At 47.6% G+C, this 22,721-nt stretch overlaps 1 protein-coding gene across 10 annotated transcripts in view; it reads left to right on the top strand.

Moving 5' to 3' along the window:
• Positions 1-22,721, top strand: part of LOC105473882 (maestro heat like repeat family member 2A) — a 59,301-nt gene that overhangs the window by 5,342 nt on the left and 31,238 nt on the right. For 9 of the 10 annotated variants that reach the window (XM_071073591.1, XM_011728044.2, XM_071073592.1 and 6 more), the window contains exons 4-15: positions 9,745-9,876; positions 10,100-10,262; positions 13,174-13,272; positions 14,050-14,201; positions 14,738-14,881; positions 15,761-15,853; positions 16,075-16,153; positions 16,308-16,421; positions 18,998-19,074; positions 20,003-20,122; positions 20,430-20,540; positions 22,476-22,623. In XM_071073591.1, coding sequence (XP_070929692.1) covers positions 9,745-9,876; positions 10,100-10,262; positions 13,174-13,272; positions 14,050-14,201; positions 14,738-14,881; positions 15,761-15,853; positions 16,075-16,153; positions 16,308-16,421; positions 18,998-19,074; positions 20,003-20,122; positions 20,430-20,540; positions 22,476-22,623 — 1,432 coding nt within the window. The other variant, XM_071073597.1, reaches the window with a different exon arrangement.

Here is a 22,721-nt window from a genome sequence, read left to right on the forward strand (position 1 = left end):
TCCTGGTAGTATGTTTTAGATAATTGATTTTTATTTTTAGTGAGTATATTATAGGATTTTGCATTGTGGTTAGCACAAGGGTTGCTAAAAATATCTTATACATATAACAAGTTATTTTAAAGAGATGACAATTTATCTTAGATCACAAAGCAAAATAGGAACAAGAAAAAATTTAGAAGCTTGCATTTAATAACTCCATCGCTTCCCACATTTGACTTCATATCAACTCAATTTACATCTTTTGATATTGCCTCTCTTCATCTCTTCACAAGTTGCTACAGGTATTACTATTTTCAATTATTGTTTCTATTGAAACAATCATATTGTTTTCAATACATTTCTAGAGTTCAAGTGGATTACCCACAATTATGGTATTAGAGTATTCTGAGTTTGCCCATGTACTTAATTTTACCAGTGATTTTGCACCTTCAAAGATTATCTTTTTTCAACATTCGTGTTTTCTTCCTTCGGACTGAAAAACTCCTGGCATTTCCGGTGGTGGTAAATTCTCTCAAATTTTGTTCGTCTTGGAAATACTTTATTTCTCCTTCATATTTTAAGGATAGCTTTGCTGGATGCAGTATTTTTGGAAGGCAGGGTTTTTTACTTTAATATTTTGAAAATGTCATCTTACTCCCTCTTGGCCTGTATGGTTTCCATTGAGAAGTCTGTTGTCAGATGAATTGGAGTTCCTTTTTATGTTATCTGTTTCTTTTCTCTTGCCACTTTTAGAATCCTCTTTTTGTCCTGTCAAACTCTTTGAGAGTTTGATTATAGTATGCCTTGGAGAAATCTTATTTGGGCTGAATCTTTTTGTTGTTCTCTGACATTCCTATACTTGAATATTAATCTCTTTCTCATGTTTTGGACAGTTTTCCATTATTATTGCTTTGAATAAGCTTTCTACCTCCTGTTCAACTCCCTCTGGAACACCAGTCATTCTTGAATTTGATCGTTTGAGGTACTTTTCTATATCTTGTAAGTAATCTTCATTCTTTTATATTTTTTAAATTGTTTCTCCTCTGTGTATTTTCAAATAGCCTGTCTTTGAGCACACTGATTCTTACCTCTACTTGATTCATTCTACTATTGACAGCCTTTAATGATGTTTTCAATGTAGTACATTTATTTCTCAGTTTTAAGACTTCTGTTTGAGTTTTAAAAATTATTTCAATCTCCTTGTTACATTTCCCTGATAAATTTCTGAACTGATTTTTTTTTTTTGTATGATATGGGAGATCACTGAATTTTCTTAAAACTTCTATTTTGAATTCTTGGTCAGAGAGTTCGCAAATGACCATCTCATTAGGGTCAGTCATGGTTTTTTGCTTTGTCCATTTTGGAAGGTCATGATTCCCTTTTTGCTATTGTTTCTTGTGGATGTATGTCTGTGTCTTTGATTTGAAGGATTATTTATTTATTTGCATTCTCTGTCTGGCTTGTTCTGATTTTAATTGGATATATTTGTTTAGAGATTCTCTGTAATTTACCTGTTGACTTTTTTTTCTTTCCCTGCCAGGTCATTGCCTCCTTTATGGCACCAGATGGCTTCATAAGCCCAGGCTTCCTTTGGTTCCCATAAACAATCAGAATGCCACCTGTCCCAAAATGAGGGAGGTCCTAAGGAGGATATCTCAGTAGTGTTGGAAGGCTGGCTAGGGGTTCATGCCAAGGGAACCTGTGGAATGAACCTCATACAGCACGGTGCTGCTGAAGAGCCACTCTTACTTGGTATCTCCTTTGACTGAGTTACAGAGCATAGTTTCAAGGGATGCTGATGATAGTCCTACCTCCTCTTTTTGTCTTTGGCTGTCCTCAGGGGTATTTCTCCTTTCAGGCATTCCTGATGCTTCTCATAGGTTGAGACAGGAACAGGTCTCCTGCCAGGAAAGCCAAGATTTTCAGGAAACTGATTGTCCACTTTGATCTTTATCTGACTTTTTCCAGTATAGAAACCATAAGTCAGGGAAATTTTGCATGGGCTTCATGCCGGGCAAATTGGGAGGAGGGGCATCATGGATATAGAAGTCCATTCTCTTACAGTTTGCTCAGAGGTTTTCCCCTTCTCTGTGGCCCCAGTAACTGCCTCATTCTCCATTTTGAGTTTTAGAAATTGCTGATGATAATCTTGTTGCTGTACATTTGTTTTTGGTTTTCTATGTGTGTGTGGCGGGGGGCGTTGGAGTGGGGAGTGGGGAGTGAAGCCAGTTTTTTTCTGTGCCACCGTTTTGGAACTGGAAGTCCCCGATTTTTATTATTTCTTCTGCTAGTTTTGGACTTGGTTTGTTCTTGTTTTTCTAGTTCCTTGATGTGTATCGTTAGGTTGTTTAATTGAAATCTTTCTACTTTTTTAATATTGGCATTTATTGCTATACTCTTCCATCTTAGTAGTGTTTTTGCTGCATCTCATAGGTTTTGGCATGTTGTATTTTTATTTTCATTAGTTTCAAGAAAATTTTAAGTTTCCTTCTTAATTTATTCATTGGTTGTTCAGGAAGGTGTTTAATTTTCGAGTATTTCTACAGTTTCCAAAGTTCCTCTTGTTATTGATTTCTAGTTTTATTCCATTGTGGTCTAAGAAGAAGCTTGATATGATTTCATTTAAAATTTTTTGTTGTGATTTTATTTTGTGACCTAACATACAGTCCATTCTGGAGAATGTTCTGTGTGCTAATGAGAAGAATGTGTATTCTGCAGCTGTTGAATGAAATCTTCTGTAAAAGTGTCTGTTACATCCATTTGGTGTTTAGTGCAGTTTAAGTGTGATGTTTCTGTTTTGAGTTTCTGTCTGGATAATTTGTTTAATATTGAAAGTGGGGTGTTGAAGTTCCAAAATATTGTAGTCTCTCTCTTTAGCTCTAATAATATTTGCTTTATATATCTGGGTACACTGGTGTTGGGTGTATATGTATTTAAAATTGTTACATCCTTTTGCTGAATTGACCCTTTTATCATTATATACTGACCATCTTTGTCTCTTTTTATGTTTTTTGACTTAAAAGCTATCTTGTCTGATAGAAGCAATAGAAGCATAGCCACTCCTACATGCTTTTGGTTTTCATTTACATGGAATACCATTTTCCTTCCCTTTACTTTCAGACTACATGGATCTTTACAGGCAAAGAGTTTTGTGTAGGAAGCATATAGTTGGGCCTTGTTTTACTGTTGTTGTTGTTTTAATCAATTCAGTCATTCTACATCCTTTAATTGGGGCATTTAAACCCTTTACATTCAAGATTGTTTTTGGTATATGAGGACTTACTCCTGTCATTTTGTTAACTATTTTCTGATTGTTTTGTTAACCTTTGTTTCTTTCTTTCTCTCTTACTTATTTTTGTGGTTTGGTGGTTTTCTGTAGTAATAATGTTTGCTTCTTTCCTCCTTCTCATTTGTGTGTATCATTTATCTTTGTCATCTACTCTACATGAGACAGTGAGATTTATACTTTTGTGTGTTTTCCTGATGATAGATATCATTATTTGACTTCCAGATGTACAATGCTATTAGATATTTCTTGTAGGATCAGTCTAATGGTGATAAATCCCTCAGTTTTTGCTTGCCTTGGAATGACTTTACTTCCCTTACATGTCTTAAAAATAGCTTTGCTGGGTATAGTATTCTCACCTAACCTTGTCTTTCAGTACTTTGAAGATATCATCCCATTCTCTCCTGGTCTATAAGGTTTCTGTGGAGAAATGTGCTGCTAGTCAGCTTTGATGTCACTTTATGCTTTTCTCCTGCTGTTTTAAGAATTATCTTTGCCTTTGACAGTTTAACTATAACGTTCCTCAAAGAAGACCTATTAGGGTTGAATCTGTTTGAAAATATTTGAGCTTCCTGTGTTTGGGTGTCTATATGGTTCCCATGACTTGGGAAGTTTTTAAATTTCCTTATTATTTTATTAAATCAATTTTCTGTGCCTTCTCCCATCTCTTGTCTTTCTGGGGCTCCTAAAATTGAATATGTGTTTGCTTAATGGTGTCCCATGTATCATGTGGACTTTATTTATTCTTTTCAAAGGATCTTTCTTCAAGTTCAGAAATTCTTTTGTACTGCTTGATCCAGTGTAAAAGCTCTTGATTGTATTTTTAATTTTTTATTGAATTCTCCATTCCAAGATTTCTTTTTTTATATCTATGTGTTGAAATTCTTATTCAGATCATGAATTTTTTTCAATTTATTTATTTGTATTGCCTATCTGTGTTTTCTTGTATCTCACTGAGTTTATGTAAGATCAGTATTTTAGATTTCTTTTTAGGCATTACATAAATTTTTATTTTTCTGGTAGTCTGTTACTGGAGAATTGTTGAGTTCCTTTGAAAGCATTATGTTTTCTTGCTTTTTCATTTTTCTTATGTCCCTATGTTAATAACTATTACACATGTGGTATAATAGTTGCTTTTTCCCATTTTATGGAATAGCTGTCATAGAAAAAGACTTTTTCCTGTAGACATACCTACAATGTTGGTTGGATAGGCTGCTTTTGCCTTGGTTCTGGGTGTGTGAAGAGATGTAGTTCTTGTACAATTTCTTCAGCTGTCATTAACATCAGCAGTGTCTGTGAGTTCCAGCAGTTATTTGTGCAGGCTAAGAGTGGTTTTGCTGGGGACAGGGATGCCAGGTGAATCAGTCTTTAGGCCCCTTGGGGACACATGCAAACACACAGTGGCTCTGATGCTAGAGGAGATGGGTTCACAGACAGTGGTGGCCGTGGGCCTGGGCAGGCTGTTCTTCAGGTCCCTGGGTGGTATGCATGAATATGTGTGGTATGCAGGCTGGTTCTTGGGCCCCTGGGTGGCCCATCTGGTTGCCAGTGGTGGTGGTGGTGGTAGGTTCTGGGCAGGCAAGTCCTTAGACCCTGTCACTTTTGGGGCAGGATCACTACCAGTGGCAGCAGCCCTGGGCAGGTGTCTCTCAGGTTCTGGGGAATGTGTGCTTTGGCTCTCTCTGGGGGCAGCTTTTCTGATATACCACACTGCCTGTTCCCCAGGGTGTAGGATGCTGCATGGGCTTGGGTGCTGATAATGTAGCTGCCTGGCTGGGTCCAGGTGGCACCATGAGGCTGCAGCCCTTTGGGTGGGTGTGGGGGGATGTCAGTGGGGCTTCAGAGATGTGGAAACACAGGGACCGTTGACCCCAGGGCAGAAGTAGTCAGTTGGTGGCTTCACTCTTAAAATGATGCTGTGCTACAGCAGCCTGGGTCCTGGGGTAGGGTAGGGGGTAAGGTTGGGAAGAACCCAGTGTGTATTCCCACTTTGAGGGAGTCTGTCAGTGTGGACTCCAGCCAGCTCCCTATATAGGGTCTGTGAGGGCTGAGGGGCTCTTCTGAGTCAGGCTTACAGGTGTCTGTGTTGGGAATGTGGACTACTAGAGATCTCCCACTTATCTTTTCCTGCAAGGGTGAGTCCCTCTTGGCCCTGAGCTAATCCCTGATGGCTACTTCATTCTCTTCTTTATGCTGCCATCTTGAATTTCTGTGCTTCAGAGGGTCTTTGTTACTTCCTTGCTGAAGTCAAGTGTTCTCCTCCATATGCTCTGTTAGATGTGTGGTCATTGACTTGTTATTTTGGTCCTTCTTTAGATATAGACAGGTGTATGGCAGCCATGAGGAAGGTCTGCCGGAGCTGGGAAGCACAAGCAAGGGAGTGTCAAAATAGGCTGTGATGTGGCTTGGATGTGTGTCCCCTCCAAATATGACGTTGAAATGTGACCTCAGAGTTGGAGGTGGGGCCTGGAGGGAGGTGTTCGGGTCATGGGGGAAGATCCATCATGAATGTCTTGTTGCCCTCCCTGTGGTAATGAGTTCACGTGACAGCTGGCTGTTTAAAGGAGCCTGGCTCCCCCTCTGGCTCACTTTCTCCCTCACCACATGATGCACTGGCTCCCCTTTTGCCTTCCACCCCTTTTGTCTTCCACCCCTTTTGTCTTCCACCCCACCATGGGTAAAAGCTTCCTAGGCCTCACCAGAAGCGGATGCCAGCAACATGTTTGCTGTATGGTCTGCAGAACCATGAACCAAAATAAACCACTTTTCTTTATAAATTATCCAGCCTCAGGTATTCCTTTATAGCAATGCAAAAACAGACTGACACGGGCTTTTAAAAAATGTAGGCCAGGCGCAGTGGCTCAAGCCACTTTGGGAGGCCGAGGTGGGCGGATCATGAGCTTAGGATTTAAGACCAGCCTGACCAACATGGTGAAACCCCATCTCTACTAAAAATACAAAAATTAGCCAGACATGGTGGCACATACCTGTAATCCCAGCTACTTGGGAGGCTGAGGCAGAATTGCTTGAACCCGGGAGGTGGAGGTTGCAGTGAACCAAGATCGTGCCACTGCACTCCAGCCTGGGTGACAGAGTGAGACTCCATCTCAAAAAAAAAAAAAAAAAAAAAAAAATGTAGGCTTTATTTTTATTCAGCTGTGGCAAGACCAACAGCTCAGGAGATGCTTGCTCTTGAAAGGACAGTTTATTAGCTGGACATGGTGGCTCATGCCAGGAGTTCAAGACCAGCGTGGGTAACATAGCAGGACCACATCTCTAAAAAAATAAAGTAATTGGCATGGTGGCACCTGTCTGTAGTCCCAGCTACTTGGCAGGCTGAGATGGGAGCACTGTTTGAGCCCAGAATTGTTTGAGTCAAGGCTGCAGTGAGCCATTTTGCACCACTGTACTCTGGCCTGGGTGATAGAGCAAGACGTTTTCTAAAAAAAAAAGGACAAAAGACAGTTTGTTGCATTCCCAAGAGAAGGGGCCCTCCACACCATGCAGGGTCACACAGGGGGAAGCACTAGGGTCTGTGAGGAGGCAGAAGGAGTCAGGGGAAATTATAGGCAACAGGCTTTATTGTGGTTTCTGTGGAAAGAAACTGGTGAGGTAGGGTAAGAAGGCTTAGAATTAGCTGGTTTGAATATTCTCAGTGGACTCTGGGGCAAAATAGCTGTTCCCAGTTGTCTGATACCTGTGCTGTGTGATTAGGGCAGGTGGATAGTGGCCCAGAGTATGAGAGCCCAGTAAAGCAGGTGATTGGGAGAGGGGCTCTGTGTTGGTTGGAATACTTGTCTGTTCAGGATGCCGTAATGGAGTATTATAGTCTGAGTGGCTTAGAAAACAGAAATTTATTTTCTCACAATTCTGGAAGCTGGAAGTCCCTGATTAAGGTGTGATATGGTTTGGCTGTGTCCCCACCCAAATCTCACCTTGAATTAAAGCTCCCATAATTCCCACATGTTGTGGGAGGGAACCGGTGGGAGATAGTTGAATCATGGAATGGTTTCCCTCATACCGTTCTCATAGTAGTGAATAAGTCTCACAAAATCTGATGGTTTTATAAAGAGTTTCCCCTTTCTCTTGGCTCTCATTCTCTCTTGCCTGCCACCATGTAAAATGTGACTGTGTTCCCCCTTTGTCTCCTACCATGATTGTGAGGCCTCCCAGCCACGTGGAACTGTGAGTCCATTAAACCTCTTTTCCTTTATAAATTACCCAGTCTTGGGTATGTTTAAATTAGCAACGCGAGAAGAGACTAATACAAGGTGTCAGCAAATTTGGTTTCTGTAAAGCCTTGCTTCCTTGCTGGCTTTCTTGTGTGACTGCCCTCTCATTGTGTCCTCACATGGCTCTCCTGTGCATGAGACAGAGACAGAGAAAGCTCTCTTGTGTCTTCTGCTCCTTTTATAAGGGCACCAATCCCATGAGATTAGGGTCCCACCCTTGTGACTTCATTTAACCCTAATTACCTTTCAAAGGGCTCATCTCCAAATACTATCCCATTGGGTGTTAGGGCTTCAACATAGGAATTTTTAGGGTACGTGATTCAATCTGTAACAGTTGTTTTGCATTTAAAAAGCATGCTGATGGACAGCTTGTTTACTCTCTCTAGGAATTGGTTAGCTCCGGGAGGAGTAGTCTCTCTAGGGTCAGCAAGGACCCAGGTGTCAAAGCATCAGGAAATGAAGAAAATAAGAAACCATGATTAACACACACGTCTTAATCAGTCATCAGTGGCAGTAAACAGACAATAAACAAATAGGCACATTTTAAAAATTAACATGCATCAAAGATTTTATTTACTCCTTAACTAGTTAAGGAACCAGTAAAATTTTAAAAGCTGTTCAAATAAGAATTTTACCTGTGCTTTACCAGACAAAATCCATTTGCACTGCCATGAACAGGAATCATTTTCATTGCTATGGAGGAAACATGTGCATTGTCACCAGTTTTCTAGGATTTAACTTTTTCCCCTACAGAGATGTAAAGTAGCCTTGGCAATCACAGATGCACACTCTACAGGATCCAGTCATTCCACAGCATCTGCCAGACAGAACCAAGCTCAGTTCCAGAAGGCCACTCAGTGACTGCTTTTGTTATTTCCAAGTCTTTGACAATTTTTCTCTTGTGACTATAAATATTCTCCGAAGGTTATTCTTGATCACAAAAAAAGGCTGATCTTCTTATAATTTGCCTGGCTATTTGTATAGGGTGCAGTAAGAGTGTTGATTAAGCATTACAGGCAACAGGCTTTATTGTGGTTTCTGTGGAAAGAAACTGGTGAGGTAGGGTAAGAAGGCTTAGAATTAGCTGGTTTGAATATTCTCAGTGGAGAATATTCACAAGGCCACAGGCCTCCTTGAGTGTACTGTGAAAATCTAGACCCTGCATTCTCAATGGGGTGATATTGCCCCCAATAAGTAAAACTAGTTCTTGGGGGACAAAGAAAATTTTACTTTTTCATGTATAAAGCATGGATATGCATACCACACACACACACACACACACACACACACACATGCACACATATGGCACTAAAGTCTCATTGGGGTGTGATTAGGAAAAAAGTCTAAATGTCCTTGGGAGTAATAATAATAATAATAATAATAATAATAAAGATTGAGAAACACTGGTCTTGAGCCACACAGTACTGAGCAGCTACTAAGGCCACATCATTAATTTCTGGGAGCTGTCATAGGAATTTCTGACTGGAGTTTTACAAATTACTATTTGCTATCCCAAAAGTAGGAAACCAAGACCAAGACTCCCTGTACTGGATTTCACCAGTAGAACTTACACATTTGGGTGAATTCCTCTCTTCTTAAGGTCCCCAAATTTGCTAAGGTTTCTGGACTGTTGGGAGGGAACTCCCTACCACCAGAGGTAGCAGGACATTTTTTCCTGAGGGCTTTGCAGGCAGTGGCCCCACGTAGAAAGTAACCCTCATTCCTTAAGAGTGGCTTGTCATGCCTGATTAAAAAGTATTCTCAAATACGACCCTCCAGGTGTGATCGGGGATGTGCAATCCATCTGCCCAATCCCGTCCTAAACCAGGTCATTTTCAGTGGTGATAAGGAATTGGAAGAGAGTCAGAGGCAATTTTCCCAGGCCCACAGACTCCCTCAACAGGGCAAAGGCAAGGTGAGCCTGCCTTCTTGGGCTTTCAAGATGGCCAGTGCCCCATGCATAGAGAACCTTGTGTGTTGATCACTTAACCCCTGCCTTGCCAGATATTTACTGAAATCAGGGGCAGGAATACAGATATGCAAGTTGTATTGACAGGGCCAGTGGGATGAGAAGGGCAGGAGAAGGGAAGCAGGAGGATTTAGAAATGGAGGAATGGGGATCTAATATTTGTGTGTTTAGAGGCTGGTGGTTTGGGTGTAGGGAAGGAGGACAGTGGGAGAGAGAGGTAGTAGACTTGTGCTGGGGACAGGGTGAGGTCCATCCCACCCACCATACTGATTTCCCAGATTTCCACCCGGCGCAAGGTCAACATTTACAACATCCTCCAGGAGATCATCCAGCAGGAGGGGGAGCTGGAGGAGCAGTGTGTGCAGAGGCTGGTGGCCATTGCCTCCAAGGAGATGAGGGAGATCCCAGAGGTAGGACCCCAGGCTCCATTGGTGCCTTTCCTCTGCCAACCCAGGAGCTGGGCCACTGGGGACCTGGCCCAGGATGCCCACAGCCCCGTGCAGTTACCTCTCAGAGCAGGGGTAAGGCTGAGCCCAAGGGAGCTAGGAAGGATGGAGAGAGCCTGGGGTAGGAGGGTTTTCCTGGAGGCCCGGCTGGTGGTGGTGCCATATGTCCCTCTCCCATCCCCTGCAGATGGAGGGCTATATGAAGGCAGAGGTGGCCAGCGACACACTGGTGGCTCTGTCCCGAAACCACTTCAGCTTGGTCATGTACGAGCTTCAGCACCACCTCAAGCCCCTCAACCTCACTGACGAATTTGTCATCATCACACTGGCCAAGCTGGCCAACGGCAATGGTAGGAGCTTGAGGGCCCTCAGCCTGGCCCAGTGCGCCCTCCCGGTCTCTGCCTCTCTCTGCCCCTCCCATCTGTCCCTATGTTCACCTCCTCCCCTTCCCTTTCATTTCTCTCTTTTTCCCTCTAAAATTTCTTCATTTTGTCTCTGCAGTCACTTTGTCTCTTAGCTGTTAAGATTCTGTGTGTTTCTGTCTCTCATCCTTCTTCCCCCTCTCTCCTGTCTCCCCTTCGCCTGCACTGTTCTGTCTTTCCATCTCTGTTTTTTAATTTCCTTCCTTCCTTCCTCCTTCCTTTCCTTTTTTATTGCCTGCCTTACTTACTCCTTCCCCTCCCCATTTCTTTTACCCCTTCCTTCCTTCCTTCCTCCTTTCCTCCCTCCCACCCTCCCTTCCTCCCCTCTTTTCTTTCCTTCCTTCCTTTCTTCCTTCCTCCTCCCTTTCCTTTTTTATTGTCTGCCTTACTAACTCTTCCCTTCCCTCTTTCTTTTTCTCCTTACTTCCTTCCTTTCCTCCTTCCCTTCTTCCTCCATCTCTCCCTTCCTCCCTTCCTCCATCCCTCTCCTCCTCCCTTCCTCCATCTCTCCCTTCCTCCCTTCCTCCATCCCTCCCTTCCTCCCTTCCTCCATCTCTTCCTCCCTCCCACCCTTTCTTCCTCCCCTCCTTTCCTCCTCCCCTCCTTTCCTCCTCCCCTCCTTTCTTCCTTCCTTCTTTCCTTCCTTCCTTCCTTCCCTCCTTCCTTCCTTCCTCCCTCCCTCTCTGTGTGTTTCTGCCTCTCATCCTTCTTCCCCTCTCTCTCCTGTCTCCCCTCCACCTGCATTGTTCTGTCTTTCCATCTCTCTTTTTAAATTTCCTTCCTTCCTTCCTCTTTCTGCTCCTTTTTAATTGCCTGACTTACTTACTCCTTCCCCTCCCTCCCCCTTTCTTTTTCTCCTTCCTTCCTTCCTTCCCTCCCTCTCTTCTTTCCTTCCTTCCTTCCTTCTTTCCATCTCCATCCTCCCTCCCTTCCTTTCATCCCAGAAGCATGCACTGAGCTCCTACTCCACGCAGGTCTTGTGGCAGGTACCCGGCCACTACAATAAGTAAGACACTCATGGCTCCTGTGCTCAGAAAGGACCAACAGGCAAACAAGGAAATAGATGTTTATAACATGAGGTGATGGGTATGACGAGAACAGCCAAATGGGCATTTGAGATCTGGCTAAGGGAGGGGACCCCATCTCTGCAGCCTTTGGTGAGGTAGCGGTATTTCAGCTAAGACCTGAAGGCAGAGAGGAGGACGTCCGTGTGAAGCATGGGATGGGGAGAACATTCCACAGGGAGAGAATATTGCAGAGGCTCTGGGGCAGAGAAGAGCTTGGATTCTCTGAAGAGCTGAGAAGTGGCTGTGGCTGGAGTTAAGGAGTGAGAGGAAGATGAGGGGACGAGTCAGGCAGGGCCTTGGGTACGTCACCTGGGGCACTAGGAAGCTATCAAAGCATGTTAAGCTTCAGGGTCGCCTGGTGAATGTAGGTTCTGGGAAGGCCTTTTTGGCTGTTGCCTGGTTGGAGAGGATTAGGAGGTGGGTACTTGTGCTGGTGGCTGGGCTGGGAAGCATGTGGTGAGGGGTGACAGGTGGAAAGGGGCTCTGAGACGGGACCTGCTGAGGGCGGGGGAAGGAGAGGACGCAGCAAGCCAGTGGGAGCGTGTCGACCTCCTTTCCCGAGCTAGCAGCACTGAGAGTTGGGAGCTCAAGTGAAGAACTTCGAGCTGTGTGTGGAGCTCATGTTACCTGTGGGAGGACCCAGGGGAGAGGCAGAGGGGGCAGTTGATTTGTGATGCGGAGTTCAGAGGGCAGGTCTGGGCTTGGCTTTGGTTCTTGGTGACCTCAGAGTGTAGGTGATGTTCAAAGTCATTGATACCGGGAGCGAAAGTAGAGAGAGGACCCAGCCCGGAGGGGTCCTGACATTGGCAAGGCTCGGGAGGAGCCGTAAGAGACAGTGTGGAATGTGAGGCCTGGCACAGGGAGAACAATCTCAAGGGGTGGAGGCCCCCGTGATGCCCATCCTGCCAAGGGGTCCAGTCAAATGAGACTGGAGAAGGTGGAGTTGGAAGAGCTTCACGGCTTGCTGGGGATAAAGGCCTGGATGGAGTGGGAGGGGAGGAAGGGAAGGCAGGCCTGGAAAGAGGACAAGGGACAGCAGCGAGGGGGCCTGTGGAGGGAAGGGAAGACACCGGCCTGTTGGGTGCTCAAGCCAGAGGCCCAGAAGAGAGGGACACGTGGATGGTGCTGGAGGGAGGGGGCCCAGCCAGGGGAGTCATGTGGGTTCTATTATTTCATTAGTATACATATATACAATCTCATTATTATGAAGTCTGAAGACGGCGGTGCACTCAGGGTGGGTGGAGTGGAGGGGCCTGCCTCCTGTCACAGGGTGGCCTGTTATGGCTCCCTTTCTTCCCATTCTCTGTGATTCCTTTCTCCATCTGCTCTTTTTCTCTGCTGGCCTCATGCCTTCTCTCAGTTTCTTGCTCTCACCTGCTGTTTCCCTGCTTCTGTGTTCAACCAAGAACGTCCCGGAGGATGAACGCACTCTGGGAGCTGCTTCTTTCTGCTTCCTGCCCCCCCTTCCCTGGGGCTCCTCTGTCCTCTCTTCCCTCCCTCTCTCTGACCTCCTCTTCCTTCTCCTGGTCCTCTTTCTTCTTCCCTTTCCTCCCCTTTTGCCTGGCTTTCTTCCTGTGTCACCTGCTTCTAGCTCACATTTTAATGCTTTTCTGACTCCCAGACTATTTCCTGGGCCCCAGCCAGGGCAGAGGGCTAAGCCTGCTCTGGACTGTCAGGGGTTGGAGGTGGAGGGCAGCAGGGTTGTCCTCTCTGCCTTCTTCCTTCTCACCCCCGGCCCCAACTCCCTGTAATGATCCCTCACAATCTCACAGTGTTTGAGTTCATGCCATACATGGGCATCACCCTGGCTACCATATTCACCATGCTGAGACTTGCCAATGAAGCCAAGATACGCCAGGCGATCTGTGGTGGTGAGTGTCCCGCTTGGGCCTGCAGGTCTGGCTCCATCAGGGTGCCGGAGGGAGACTGCTGGGTAAGGAGCAGATGGAGGGGTTGTTGAAAAAGAGGTGCCCTGGTCATTTGTTCTCCAAAGAAGTTTGCCTAATCTTTTACTTTGTGTGGCCTCTGATTGGCTCCCTGGGGCACAAGAGGCTGAGACCCAGTGGGGGCCTTTTAGAAGATCCCCGCTTAGACGGAGGAAGCTGCTACTGTGACTCCATTTAACTTGTTTTGTAGTTAAGCACTTCAGGAGACCACAGAACAGCAATGAGCATTCACAAGAGAGGGAGATGGGGGAAAACGGCTCCACGTGAAGCTTGATGGGGCCTGGTTTTAGATGCTATTTCAATCTGATCACTTTGCCCCAGATTTTGATTACTTAGTGTTCTTGTGGGCTTATAAAAAGCCCTAGTGCCTGAGAAAAAGAGGGACACATGTGTTCACTGTTCCCTGGCCTCTGACCTGGAGTCCCCAGGATGTGGCAGGGTCATACTCCAGGCCTCGCCCTTGACCCTGTCTGTGTCCTTGAAGGAGAGGGACTCGGACACCCCTGAGTGCTCGGTTCTCGCACACACAGGCACGCAGGGTAAAAATGAAGGTGCTGCGGGGGGCTGGGAGGGCAGGGTGCAGCCTGCGTGCTATGGCAAGGCATCAGCGCTCCTTCCGGGAAGCTGGGCTGGGACGGCTTAGTTCTGCTTCCAGCCCCTCTGGCGCCAAGTGCATCCCCACCCCCTCGTTACCGTTGGTAGCCATGGAGACCTTCTGTGAGACAGTGCAGTTTTATCTGAAGCACCTGGAGGAGAGCGTGTACCCCGTGATGACCGAGGAGCAATTTGCCCTGAAGGTGTTTCCCATGTATCGCTACTTTGTGACGGTGTGGCTGAGGCACCACAACCCCGAGGTGAGATGCGCCCCTCTTAGGAGAGCCTGGTGGTCCCCAGGCCACAGCTCCCCAGCCTGTGGGGCCAAGAGGTGCTGAGAGACCATCGGGTCCAGCCTTACTCCCAGGACCCAGAGGGCAGTGACCTGACTCATGGCAGAGTAGGGAAACTCATGGATGTTGAACAGCTGGGACCTAGGAGCCTCATTCATGAGGCCAGCCTTGATGAAGGTTGGTGATAATCCTGAGAGCACTTGTTACATGCTGGGCCCGCTACCAGCGTCTTACCCATGGGAGCTATTTTCACACCCCTCTGTGATATAGGACTGTTTGACACAAGCGGAAACTCAGGCACAGAGAGGTTAAGTACCTGCTTGAGGTCATGTGGCTGCTAAGTGGGAGGGACTCAAACCCGGCCGCCTGTGCAGGAAAGGCCTTGCTCTGCTTCGGAGGCCCCTTCTGTCCTGTGTCCTTGGATTCTGTGGGTGGGGCTGAGGTCACTGGCCTTGCTGGAGGATCGTGAGACAATGAGTCCAAGAGCTGGTTTCTGGTGGCAGGTGAAGCTGGGGGTGATCAGGTCCCTGAAGCCCATGCTCGGCCTCCTCCTGCCCAACGATGACCTGCGGGAGCAGGTCTACGACTACATCCCCCTGCTGCTGGCGGAGTACCAGGGCGGTCTGGAGGCGCTCTTCATCACACAGGTGAGCGGCCAGGCAGCCATGGCTCTGGGCAGGAGACTCAGGGAATTGGGGGCTCCCAAGTGTTTAAGGGGTATGAGTGGAAGCCGGGGGGATGTCAGATATTTTGACGCTGTGTCAGCAACCCGACATCTGTGCCCTGTGAGGGGCGTGGAGCCTGGCACCCATGGGAAATGAACACTGCCCTTCCGGGTGGAAGGGACCAGGTGCTGGTCCTGGAGGTCAGAAGTCCAAACTCAGGGTGTCGGCAGCGCTGTGCTCCTTGTCCTCTTCTTACAAGGACACCTACCCAAAATCCAAGATGATCTCACCTTGAGATCCTGACCTAATTCCATCACAAAGACCCTATTTCCAAATAAGTCACATTCTCAGATTCTGGGCGAGCCTGAATTTGGGAAGGACACCAGTCAACTCAAGGCAGCCTTGGTAAAGGGGTGAGATGTGTGAGAGGCAGCCGTTGCAGTGTTCCGAGTGGAGCTGTGGCTGGGGCTGGTGCCCATGTAAAGGGATCACTCATCTATAAGCAGGGTGTGGGTATCAGCTCTTAAAGCAAGGAATGGAAAGGGATGTGACTGATTTAGGAGCCATTTGTAGATCATTCTGGCTAAAGAATGGGATTCACTTTTAGGTGAAGGGAGGCCTCGAATGCCACACTCAGCAGCCTAGTGCAGCACTTCCCAAGCCTTGCTGTGGTTAGGAACGACCTGGGGGCTGGGTGAAATGCAGGCTTGGATTCAGCAGGACTGGGGTAGGGCCTGAGAGTCTGCATTTCTAATCAGTTCCCAGGGAATCCTGATGCTCAGTGGGTCCCCGAGTAGCAAGGGTCTGGAGTTTGACCTTGAGTTGGTAGGTCACCTGCCACCATTTGCCTATCCGCTGCAGGTCTTGAGGCAGATCCTGGAAGTATCAGTCATCACCAACACCCCCGTCCCCCAAATGCAGCTACACACTATTTTCACAGAACTGCATGTCCAGGTGAGGCCTGCAAGCTGGGCTGGACAAGGGCATTCTCTGGGTGGATCAGCAGGAAGCCGGCAGCGGGAGGTGGCCTGGCCCACAACTCACTCGTGTGTCTTCCTGTATCGGATGGGGTATGAGGCTGTGATGCTCCTGCAGCCCCAGGCATGGTCAGCTGAGCTGTCCCTGCACCTGTGTCCCTGTGATTTCCTCCACCCTCACTGCCCATCCCTCCCCAGGTGTGCAACAAGGCCCCGGCCCAGCATCAGTACAGCAGCCAGAACCTGTTGGAAATGGTGCACTGCTTCGTAGCCCTCGGTGAGGCTCTGCGGCAGGGTGCTCCCCGCCTGCCCCGAGGACTGCAGGGGGCCTCTAGGGATCCCGGACCCTCTGAGCGCTGGGCCTGGGACTGCCTTGCTGGGCCTGCTCTGGACCCGGTGAGCATGACTAAAGCCGTGCTTCCACCCTGCAGCTCGCTCCTACCCCAAGGAGCTGATGAAGTTCTTCTTCAGCCAGATGGAGACAAACAAGGAGGCCGTCCGCGTGGGGACTCTGAATCTGATTAGGGCTATAGTGAGCGCAGATGGTGAGCAAGGCAGGGCGGGTGGGGCGGGTGGGGGAGGGTGGGGCGGGGCGGGTGGGGAGCGTGGGGCGGGGAGGGCGGGGAAGGCAGGGTGGAGAACAAGGAAGGCAATTTTCATTCACATCCGGGCATTGCCACTTTCTAGACACTACTGGGTGGGCCAAGAAAGCCAAAGTTCTTGGCTGCTTTTCGTTTTCTAAACTTTAACCTAATCAGCACTGTGGCTTACCCTCCCCACGCCCAACCCTCTGAGTCCAAATTTCAAATTGTTAACCTGAATCCTCCTCCTAACCTCCAAAGCTCAATCAGCGGCAGGATATAAGGCCAAACTACACCACGTAGGCGTCACCTGAAGCCCTGTGGATTCAATGCTCAACCATAGTCTACACATCTGATTCTAATCCCTAAGCCCAAACTCTAAACCTAGCCCTGATATTTAAAGAGAACACCTGTCCCTCACCAAGGCACCAGCTCACACTGTGCCTTTGTGTGAATTTGAAGAAGGCCGCTGTTGGCAGCACGCAGCCCTACAGGTACATAATGGTTAGAAGAGCATGGGAAACTCCCACTCAGTCCTAAAGTCGGGTAGCTTTGTTCAGTGCACAAATTGGGCGACTGTATATAAAGGGACTTGTGCTGCCATTAAAACTTTCTCTTAAAGAAATGCACATTTAAGCAACAATGAAATCCTTTTTACCTATTCGATGAATAGAGATGATAAAGATAATGGCTAGAGTTCACCTGGCCATTTTTCTGTAAAAGGCCAGATAGTAAAACTATTTTTGGCTTTGCAGGCTGTATAGTCTTTGACAATTACTCAGCTCTACCATATGCAGACCAAAAACAGCTGTGGACTCCTGAGCACGGCTGGTTTTGCAAACTTTATTTACAAAAACAGGCTGTGGGTTATACTTTGCTTATCGCTAGTCTAGGGTGACAAGAAACCACCTGTGATACTTCACTGACAGAGGTGTAAATCAATAAATGATTTGGGGTGCTTAGTTGGATAGGGACCAAAATTTGCACTCAGCAATCCAACTTTTTGTCAACTGTCCAAAGGAAATAATTGCCCAAAAGTAATTGGACAAAGGTACTCGTTAAAACATTGTATTAAAAGCAAAGTGTGAGAAACAGCCTAAATGTTTTTCTGTAGGGAATTTGTGGAATAATGGAGTATTACGCAGCAATTTAAAGGTTTGCAGTCAATCCACTTTTTTGTGGAAAAGCTGCCCTCTTTATATTAAGTGTAACAATACAACGTGGGGCAGTATTTATAGCATGAACTCAGTGATGTGGAAGAAATCTGTTCATTTATGCATAAACAGGTCTAGAAGGACACAATCTATTAAAAAGTGGTTGTTTTTTATTTTAATTTTGCAATGAACCCATACTATTTTTTTCTTTCAGAGAAATTAGATCTTTTTTTTTTCTTTTTAATTTTACTCTAAGTTCTGGGATACATATGCTGAATACGCAGGTTTGTTACATGGGTATACATGTGCCATGGTGGTTTGCTGCACCCATCAACCCATCATCTAGGTTTTAAGCCCTGCATGCATTAAGTATTTGTCCTAATGCTCTCCCTCCCCTTTCCCCCAACCCTCTTGCAGGCCCCAGTGTGTGATGTTCCCCTCCCTGTGTCCATGTGTTCTCACTGTTCAACTCCCACTTATGAGTGAGAACATGCGTTGTTTGGTTTTCTGTTCCTGTGTCAGTTTGCTGAAGATGATGGTTTCCAGCTTAGACTGGATAAAGAAAATGTGGCACATATACACCATGGAATACTATGCAGCCATATACTATTTTTATAATCAGAAACAGTTTCCATCTTAAAGGTGAAAATCTCATTGCCTCATGCTCACTTAGTACCTGACTGCCACCTTCTACCTGCTCTCATTTCCTTTTTCCTACTCTGGGGTTGACTTAGAAACCCCTAGCCTTGAGCGCAGTATCATCTTGAATGTCTAACTCTACCTCCATCCACACCAGCCCTCTCCAGAACCTTCTCATGGCTCTTTCTGGCCCCTCTTAAGCTTCCTCCTTTAGTTGGGTGTGCTGTCATCAGTTGTACAACTAGCAAACACTCCCCAACCCTTACAGTGTGCCAGACGCTGTGTTAACTCTGTGACAGAGGCACTGTCATTATCCACACTTTACAGGCGAGGAAACTGAGGCACAGAGGGGTTACATAATTCACTCTAGGTCACACAGCTGGGATGTAGTGGAGCCAGGATTTGAACCCAGGCCAGGCCTGGTGTCAGGACCCATGCTCTTCCTGGTGGTGCTTTGCAACCTCTGTGTGCCCACTTCATGCCCAGTGCTCTATCCCAGCTGCAGGGCACTAACGAGCTCGTAGGCAGAGACCTTGCCCTCAAGGAGAGTTTACCTGGGTTCAAATGAGACACACGCAAAGCGGTGGCCAGGGAGAGCATGGCCAGGAAGGCTCCTAAGAAAGTGCCCCTGAGCTTGGGGAATGTGGGAGGAGACAGAATGCGAGGCCCTGATGTGGGGCAAGCCACCTGATGTCTGTTGTCTCCCTGAGCCGCAGCCCTCCAGCCCACCCAGTTTTCCTCCTTCAGAGCCCAGGATGAGTATCAGGGCCATCTACCTGGCTATCCGGGTGGTCAAGAACACCATCTCTGATACCCGGTCCAAGGTAACAGGGCAGAGACCTGGAAAAGGGGGGCACTCAGGGGACCCTGCCAGGGGAGCAAAGGGAAGTCTGGGCTCTGGGAGGCGGAGGCTTTTGATGGAAAACCCGGTTTTCCATTGGGTCTCAACTGGGGCTGCAGGATGGCAAGGCCAGTGAAAGCTGAGGTTCCACTCTCGAGACCTCATTCTCTCCAAGGATCTAGAGTTTTCGAGTGGTGTGTCTCAGGCACCACCTTGGACCCAGCAGAGGCCGAGTAAATCCAGCTACAGCTAGAGTCACTCAGCTGCCAAGGGTTTTGTGAGATCTTTATCGCATGTGAAAAAAGCAACTAAGGGGTACTCCTCTACCCACCCTCAAAAGGCTGAAGACCGCAGTCCCGGGCTCCATGGCAGCCACATCTACCTTGGAGTGGAGCTTGGTTCTGGCCACAGGCCGGGGAAGGGAGGTCCAGCGTAGTGAGGGTCTGCACAGCGGTTTTGAGGAATATCAGAGAGGGGATGGAGGAGAATTGGGGCTAGAGATTTAGGCAGAGCTGTCTTCAGTACCTGGAGGCTGTGGAGGGAAGAGAGAAAAGGCTCATTCTGCATCTCCTGCACATAGTGATTCTCACCAATGGAGCAAGCCCCAGGGAGCCCAGGGTAACAGATGGGCTCCCCACGGCAAGGGCTGCTAGAATGGAGCAGCCTAGGTTGGAAGGAAGGGAGGGAGATTTGTGTCTTTCCAAGGCTCAATGAGGCTCCCAGGTGGGCGTGCTGCAGAGTGGGACCCCTGGATGAGGCAGGGGGAGGTGGGCAGAGTGGGCAGTAATCAGGTAGCCCCTGAGGCCCCTTCTAGCCCAGAGCACGCCCAATTCCTAGCTGTCTGTGTCACAGGATTGGGTGCCCTGGAGCCCACCCCAAACCCCAGCATGTCCATGGTCCTGTCCCCTCAGGTGAGGATGGCTATTCTCCGCATCATTGGGCAGTTGGCGCTCTCTGGCTACCAGGAGAGAATCAAAGGCTGGGGCCTGAAGTACGTGTCTGTGCAGCTGACCTTATCCACCTACAAACTGGTGAGTGGCCGTGATACACAGATCACAGAGCAGCTGGACTTGGAAATGGTTTCCACCGTGCTGAGAGGAGAATGCCACTTGGCATACCTGTGTTGGAACCTGCATATCTGTTCACAACATGAGTTCATAGACACACAGTGAACCTGCAGGTGACAATGTGTGGGGTCCTAGATATATGCACAGCTCTGAGCATTCTGTAGACTCAGTATCTGGGCGTGGAGCCCCTGGGGAGTGAGGAGACCATACTTGAGAACACGGCAAGCCCCTGCCAGGCCACAAATGGGAATCCCTTGGTTCTTTCTTCCAGACAAATCGCCGGGATAACTTTTATCTGAGGGACCTGGAGGAGAGGATGGTCCACAAAGTCACCATGGACACTGTGAAGATCATCACCTCTTCTGTCAGTGGGATGACCAACGTGAGTGGGCCCTGCCCCACCCGCACAGTGGGTCTCCACGCCAGGCTAGGGGTGAACTCACATGCCCAGAATTCCACCTCTTTGCTTCTTCTGTTCCTGCTGTCTGGAGTGTCGAGGGACCTTCCTCTTCCAGTTGCCTGGAATTACTCAAAACCCAGTTCCAAAGCCAGATCCTTGATGAAAACTTACTCTTCATCTCTGTACCCCTAGGGACTGGGCAGTGCATGACATCAGCATGACTGGCAGTATCAATCTGTATCATTTAAGCGAGTACCTGAAATGTGTCCATTACTTTAAGGCCTGTGTGTGTGTGTGTGTGTAGACCAATAATTTTCATGGTTTAATTTTGTAAACATTCATCGAGTTCTTACTCTGTGAAAGACAGGAGAGAGGAGTGTGCAGTAGGAGGACTCAGTATATGACTGGAAGAAGTTCACAGACTATGGGAGAAACAAATGTGTCAACTTTTAATTGCAACAAAATGTGGCAAAGCAATAAGATGGGAAAAATGTACCATGAGAGCATCAAGGAGGGAATGATTATTCACTAAGTGAGGCTGCAGGCTAGATGATCCCTGTCCAGCGACAGCTTTTTTAAATTGCAGAAATAATAATCATCATCATAGCTACAGTCCATGTGGCATCCACATATAGCAGGTATACTGTACTAGGTGTGCAACATGTACAATCTTGTTTAATTATCCCAGCAACTACTCGCATAGAGGGTAGTTGTTATCCTGATTTTGCAGATAAAGAAACTGAGACCCAGAGGGATTCATTAATTTGCTCAAGGCCTCACAGCTAGTAAACAATAGAGCCAGGATTGAAATTCCCTTTGTAATTCACCATGCTGTCTTTATGGGGAAGCCCAGGAGCTGGGAGATTCTAGTCCTGCTGGCTGGACCAGGTTAAGTCATTTACGGGGAAGCCCAGGAGCTAGGAGATTCTACTCCTGCTGGCTGGAACAGATTAAGCCATTTACTGGGAAGCCCAGGAGCTGGGAGATTCTAGTCCTGCTGGCTGGAACAGGTTAAGCCATTGTATCTGATAGTTGGTAGCATAAGAGCCTCACCTTCAACTCCCAGGGGTGGGGGTGGGGTGAAGAGGGATTACAATTAGTTGGGGGTGTTGAATGGTCACCCAGGGAGAGAGGAGATGGTGGGGTGAAGTCGGAGACACAGCTCCAAGAATCCATATCAGTCAGGGTTCTCCGGAGAAACAGAACCAGTAGAAGACATATATAGTCTGATTTATTTTAAGGAAGTGACTCATGCAGTGGGGGTGGCAAGTCTGACACCTGCATGGCAGGCCAGCAAGCTGGTGACTCAAGCAGGGGTGGATGCTGCAGCCTTGTGGCTGAATATCTTCTTCCTCAGAGAAACCTCAGCATTTCACTCTTAAGGCGTTTCACCCATCTGTGTTATTGAGGATAATCTCTTTTGTGGATTATGCACTTTCGTCACACCTACAAGCTACCTTCATAGCAACACCTAGATTCGTGTTTGACTGAATGACTAGGTACTCTTGCCTAGCCAAGTTGACACACAAAACTGACCGTCACACGAGGCACGCACAACTGGATCATCTGCCCAGGGTGCCCCTCTAGAGTACTTGGGATCAGAGGGAGGACCCTGTATGAGGAGGGTGTGATGGATGTCGGTTTGTATGAGGCTGGCAGCAATAGAAGTTGGGCAACAGGGATGCTGGCCCCAGCAGGGACTAGCAGACTGTCTTGCCACATCAGGGTGGGTGACATTTAAATGCCCCTGACAAAGACTGGGGTTGGCGGTGGAGCCAGTTCAGGGCTGAGACTGTCAGGGGACATCTCTGGGGAAGCGGGGATGGGGCTGGAACCGTGGCAGAGCCTGACTGTTCTCCTTAGAGGCCCAGGGCTTGGGCTAATTCTGAGCCCCTTTCTCTCCCACCCCCACCCCAGGAGTTTTGGGTGAGGCTCCTGTGCTACATCATGGAGACAGATTACATGGACGCTTTGACTCCTATCTGTATCAGCCTCACAAACCTGGCAGAACACCAGCTCCATGGCCAGGACGTGGATGTCAGCATGGCTGGCAAGAGCAGGCAAGGTGGGCAAAGTTCCTGTGCCAGCTGGTTGGATTGGGCAGGTGGGCTGGCTCCTTGTCTGGGAATGCCCACCTCTCTCCACATTCCTCCCACCCTCATT

Source organism: Macaca nemestrina, chromosome 11 (assembly GCF_043159975.1).
Source record: "Macaca nemestrina isolate mMacNem1 chromosome 11, mMacNem.hap1, whole genome shotgun sequence".
NCBI classification, from domain to species: Eukaryota; Metazoa; Chordata; class Mammalia; order Primates; family Cercopithecidae; genus Macaca; species Macaca nemestrina.